The sequence below is a fragment of the Triticum dicoccoides genome, chromosome 5B (assembly GCF_002162155.2).
Source record: "Triticum dicoccoides isolate Atlit2015 ecotype Zavitan chromosome 5B, WEW_v2.0, whole genome shotgun sequence".
NCBI lineage: Eukaryota > Viridiplantae > Streptophyta > Magnoliopsida > Poales > Poaceae > Triticum > Triticum dicoccoides.
In genome coordinates this window covers 371,593,842-371,599,943 of record NC_041389.1, presented here as the reverse complement: position 1 = coordinate 371,599,943, position 6,102 = coordinate 371,593,842, and the positions used below count along the sequence as shown (strand labels likewise).

General features: G+C 42.7%; 1 protein-coding gene across 1 annotated transcript in view; it reads right to left on the bottom strand.

Annotated features, from left to right (window-relative positions):
• Positions 1–2,370: 2,370 nt before the first annotated feature.
• LOC119309216 (ASC1-like protein 1) overlaps positions 2,371–6,102 on the bottom strand; it is a 5,030-nt gene continuing 1,298 nt past the window's right edge. The window contains exons 2-6 of the mRNA XM_037585252.1: positions 3,718–3,944; positions 3,464–3,619; positions 3,194–3,379; positions 2,889–3,073; positions 2,371–2,794 (exon numbers count right to left, since the gene is read on the bottom strand). Of these exons, the coding sequence (XP_037441149.1) occupies positions 2,763–2,794; positions 2,889–3,073; positions 3,194–3,379; positions 3,464–3,619; positions 3,718–3,944 (786 nt within the window). The 3' untranslated portion in view covers positions 2,371–2,762. The remainder of the gene's footprint in view (positions 2,795–2,888; positions 3,074–3,193; positions 3,380–3,463; positions 3,620–3,717; positions 3,945–6,102) is intronic.

Here is a 6,102-nt window from a genome sequence, read left to right as displayed (position 1 = left end):
CGGAGGCGGACGGGGCCGGGGCAACGCGGTGCGGCGACGGCGCGATCCACCCGTACGACGGTGGGCAGCGGTCCAGGCGGGGTGGAATCGGCGGCGGGGGTAGGGACGGGGCTGGATCTGCGGCAGGGCGGCGTCGGGGAGCTGCGGCGGGGCGGTGGCGGGCGAGCGGGAGGAAGAAGGGGAGAAATGTACTGAAAGGCGGTTTGGCGTTGGTGCGCGGCCGCTGTTTTTACATCTCCTGCCTCCGGAGATGTAAATTTGCACCGCAAGGTGTTGTATTTTACATATCGTGGAGGCGGAAATGTAAAAAAAATGCATATGGACCATCTGTTGAAGAGATATTTTTTGCCTCAGAAGATTCAAAAGTTGGTTATTTTTACATATGAACCGTCTATTGAAAATGCTCTTAGTCCTGGAAATTTTACACTGGAAAAATATGATTTTGTGTATAGTCGAACACTTAAATAACTGATTGAGGGAATTTGAGAGAATGGAGAAGATGAGGGCGCAATAGGAAAATGGATGGAGAGAGAGAGAAAGAAGAGTGTTGGAGATGAGAGACGGAGTGAGAAAAAGGTCTTTACATAAAAAAGGTCGACAATGATGCATAAGCATAATCAGTACGAGGGTAAAGTATATATTATACACAACTGATGTTGAACTATTGTTATATACAAAGAGTCCGTAGCAACGCATGGATATTCTACTAGTTTCACCAGAGCATGAATTCAATAATGAATCGTTTGTCGAACGACCTGTCCATGGTCGCTTTGTGTCAGGTTTGATTTGGATCGGGAGCGGGCCTAACACATTTCATCTTCATTATAGGGTAATTAGTGAAAAGACATACTTACCCTTTTAAGTTTTTAGATGGGGGTGGGGGGTAGGTGCACCGAAGCAGATTTTGCGAAACGGCCTCCACTCTGCCTTTTTGTCTTTTCCTAAAACCTCAACTTGCCTTTGACTCCACAGAGTTACCACATGCAAGCGTGCTGGCTTTCAGTTAACATTCGAGCTTTGTGCCACGAGGAATGAAACCAACTGCCTAAGATGTCAGCAATAGCATATGCTGGCTGGCAAGGCTGCTTCCAGTCCCTGATACAGAAACCAGATGTTCCTGTACAACCCTGGTGAAGTGGTGAAGTTTAGGATGGAATGAGATCAGTCATGCAAACACAAAGTCCTAAGTAAACATCACATGACAAGATGTAAATAAAATGTTCAGATGGGTTGAAATTTTTCTTTAGAACTAAATATAGGTCTTGGAGGTCAATTTATATTACAGAGTTATGTAGGACCATTAGCAGGTTTCTACTTCTGTACTACTACTGATTTGTACTCAACGAGTTGCTGAGTACCGTTCTCTGTTCATCATCTAAGTTTTATCCAGGCTATACAGTAAAAGTGAACCCGTCATACTCCGCATCTCTGAATTTGTGTTTGACAAGGCATTAGGCGTACATAAAGGTTTTTCTTTTTTTGAACAAAGGCATACATAAAGTTGTGCACTCTCCTTGGTAAACAAGAGTTCTAGCACCAGACAATATTCAATGCATTGCCCCAGCCAAGAAGTAATAAAAAATTGACGAAAACTCGGCCATCTAGTCTCATAGAACTCCATTGAGTTGGCTCATCTAAAGAAATGAACTAGATAAATTAGACCAAGAAGATACTCAGACATGTAACATTACAGATACTATCAAGCTGCACGCATAGACAATAGCAGGTGCCTAGAAAAAAATGAAGAGACAAAAATGATGAAAGAGCACAGGTTAACTCTACCTTCCAAACAAAGCCGGAAAGGAATGAAACGGCCTCAACTCTACCTTTTTGTCTTTTCCTAAAACCTCAACTTGCCTTTTGTCTCCATCAACTTACACTAGTTAAACACACCACATGCAAGAGCACAGGCTTTCAGTTAACATTCTAACTTTGTGCTACGAGGGACGAAACCAACTGCCTAATCTGTCAGCAATAGCATATGCTGGCAAGCAAGACAGTTTTCAGTCCCTGATACAGAAACCTTGGTGAAGTTTGCGATGAAATGAGACCAGTCATGCAAAACAAGGCTCCAAGTAAACATCATATGCCAAGATGTAAATAAGACGTTTAGATGGGTAATTTTAGAACTAAATGTAGGTACAATTTCGACGGTCTTGGAGAATCAAATTTAAATTTCTTAAATTGTGGATTCAAAACTGAAACATAATTATTTGAATTTGAATTCTTATGATGATAAAATGAAGATGTCTATTGTGTTTATATGCAAGTGCAGAGACAACTAGAAAAAAAAATCAAATTATTGGGGATGGGTTTATTCGGAAGTTGCAAAAGCAGCCACATATAAACCCCCAAAAAACTTGATGGAGCAGATGCTGGAGATGCTCTAAGAATGTTGAAGATTTCTTTGGAACTTCTTATCCAGATTACCCATTACAATGCAAGATACACCAAGTGGTAAACTGAGTTGCCACAGCATATTACACAACGACGTCAATGCATCATGAATCAACTAATCCTTCCTAGATTGAACAAACTTATTGTGCTCTCTTTTATACAAATACGGATCCAGGGCAAATATACACCAACTTTGTATATGATAGCACAAGTAGCTGTAGTACCAACTCCTGCAAATTGTGGCTGCCATGTTTGACACGAAGATTGATCCGGTCTAGTGAAATCAGTGCCTAGGGTGATGGACGTATCATCCTGTAGGGAACACATTATATAATTCTTCAGTTAAGCATCCAACAACCTACAGATTAGTCTTCGTGGTCTTCTTCTCCCTCAGAATCTGTTTAATAGCAGGTGGCTTATAAGAAATCAATATGCTGCTGTGAAAGAAAACAGATTTAACAACGAGAAAATGGGCAAGACAAATCACTGACCGGATCGAACATCGTCACCAACACGTCCTCTGGATTGGATTTGTTTCACTAGCATCCGGTAAATCAGTACCCACCAATATATGTGAAGGACTAGAAGTGAGAACAGGAGACTGTTGAAAAGATAGTAGTATACGGAGCTGTAAAATTCTTTTTTCTCCTTGTCAAGGATCACAGCTACTTCATAGCTGAAAAAGACATGAGATCATCAATTCAATCAATAAAACGCGAAATAAATGATAGTGGAGTTAAAAAGTCAGAGTGGCACCAGACACCAGAGCAACCTACAAGCTGTAGTAAATGTTTACCTTGTGCTTCTCAGGATCCAGAAAGGGAAAATTATTAGCCGAAGAAGGATCCAAGAAGCCACAAAAAGTAGAAATGCTACAACAGCTAGCCCCTCACAGCTACTGTACTTGGCCATCTTTCCGATCTCTAGGAATATATCACTCGCATCATGGACGGCTAAAATGACCGAGCCAGCACGAGATAATCTGTTTAGAAATAGCAATAACATCAAGACCTGGCAATGCTGTGTATCATTACGTATAGAAGGGCAATTACACTCATGTACAAACCTGCAAATGTAGGACATAACAATCAGAACAACAGTTGCCACATGGTGAGACATCGAGACTCCGAAATCCTTGCGTCTTGTTTCCCAGAACAGAAGGGCAAAGATGGAATATGTGTAAAATCCAGCAGCATACATGTATACAGCCTTAAGCTTCAGTCTGGGAGAAAGAAAAGAAAAATTAAGGTTGAAGCCTTTTAGGTAAAAGCAATGCTGGAGTGAAGAATAAAAGAGCTTGTTCTTGTTTATCGCGCTTACTTCATCTTTTGATCAGGCCAGAGCTGCTCGCCAGGCCCTACCCAGAAGTATCTGGTGTTTGTAAACCATGGTTCATTGTATGTTACAGATAATGAAAGGACCTCTGCGGAAAGAAAATAAACAAATTTCCAGGCGGACTCCTTAAATTTATTGATTTTCTTTCTCCTTTCGTCTGTTTCAGCAAGCTTGTCATATCCCTTTCCAAATATAAGCCTTCTTGCTAATATCTGCAAATATAATGAAATGAAAGAACTATGATATACGCATGTAGGGGCATACTGGAATAGCATGAACGCTACATAATGACCATCCAGTCGTGATTGCACCATTCTTGCATATGATTTGCTCATGGCGTACAGTTTTAATGTGACATGATAGCGAATATAACAAACTGGCACAAAACTAGTCTGTTCTGGCTTATTTCAGTTCCCCTCTCTTTGCAGTCGATAATTTAGAGTCAAAATAGGACTTGCTTTTCATGTCAACATGAGTTACCACACGTACTACAACAGTGGATTGGCGAAATCATATATTAGTAATAATACATACTGCAACCATGTTAGATAAAAAAAAATTGAACCACTATTGCATCCGCAATTGCTAAACCACAAATGGATCCACTGATCTCTACTGGAGTCTGGAGGGGGCTCCATTGTTTTCAAAATTTTGTATGCAACGAAGCCATAAACTGAAAATATAATCAAGTCAGCGCCTCAAGAAATAATCACTCTGCAATTTACATTTGAAGCAACTTGTTAGAGTTTGAGCTTAGTTAGAGAGGGAAATAGCAGTAAACCTAAGTCAAGATAGATTCAAGAGCAATACTGCAGCTAAGTTAAATAAGAGAGGATGTTTGAGGTTGGTGGTTGTGGGTCGGTGAGGGTGGTGGTGGTATGGCCGGTCTGGGGCCGACGGTAGTGTGGCCGGTCTTGAGTGCTCCTTGGTGTATCTCTGCTAGGCGATGCCCTGCGACTACGCCAGTGGCACACAGGTGCCATGGCGTCGTCTTGGCAAGGTTTTCGAGTCGATGAGTCGTTCTGGGGTAGCGACTCTTAACAAGTCGACCCTGCAGTTGTGACTCATCGACTGAGTCGACATGGTGAGTCGACCTTGCAATTGCGTCTGCATCTCGGCCTCGCGTAACCTTTTGAATTTACCCCCCAACACATGTGGTGCACGGCGACGGCGTTGTGTAGTCTCGGTTGCGCGGTGCCTTCGATTGCGTCAACGGTGCAGTGCCATGGTTTGGTTTGGTCTGATAGACGATGCCCTTTGACTATGCCGGTGGCACACAGGTGCCATGGCGCCGTCTTGGCCTCACATGACCCTTTGAATGTGCCCCACGACACAGGTGGTGTCGCTGCATTGTGCAATGTGCAGTCTCAGATGTGCGGAGCCTTTTGAATGCGCCGACGGTGCAGTGTCGTGGTTTGCTCTTGGCTGGCTGATGCCGTTAGATTACACCCAGTGTTCAAGATATCGGTAACTGGTACCATATCGGCAAGGTGCTGAGTAGGGATTAATCGGCAAATCTGCCATTTAACTGAATTTATCGGTAACCCATATATCGGTAGGTTAACTAGAGCCATATCTATATATCCTAGGCTAATAGCAACATGCAATGTACCAAGTGTCTAAATATGCAATCCTAGGCTACATAGCAACACGGGTAAGTGTTGCCTTGATGTTCTGATGATGTTGCAGCCAATCTGGAAGGCCATAGAGCTGCACACCGAAAAGTAGGGAGGGAACAGGCCAGTTTCGGCTAAAAAATGCGTAGCAGACCAATGATTTGGCCTACCAGTTAATGGCTCGAATAGCACGTTCTCATATCGGGAAGGGTCCAAATAGCAGTTAACTGACCATATCAGCAGTTCACTAACCGATATTTGGAACAGTGATTACACCAGCGGTGTGTCAGGTACTAGTGGGAGAAGATAAGAGAAAAGAATGGAGGGCTAGGATGAGAGGAAGACCTGATCTATGCCTATCTCTGTTTCCCCCTTTTGCTGCTTTTTCCTTTCCTTTACTTTCAAATTAAGCCACTGTAATTCCGTAGCCTATATAAGGCCTTGTAACCTGAGAGAGGGGTATCGATCAACTATATAAGGCCAATTTGGTTTATATCAAATATACAGATACATACACCATATATGCAAAAGTGCTCTGGTTCTTCAGTTCTTACTTTTTCCTTGATTTATTGGTTCTATCCACTTCGATTCCTTGTCGATCCCTAGCGGGATCTGATACGGTGCTCATTGTTGTGTTTTCCCTCTTTGTTCTCCCTTGCTATGTGTGCTGTTGGTGTGTGTTATTTTTTTTGCTCAATCTCTTCTCCCCTGTGCCCCCTGTTCACTTGGACCCTATCTTGCGATGGGTTGCAAA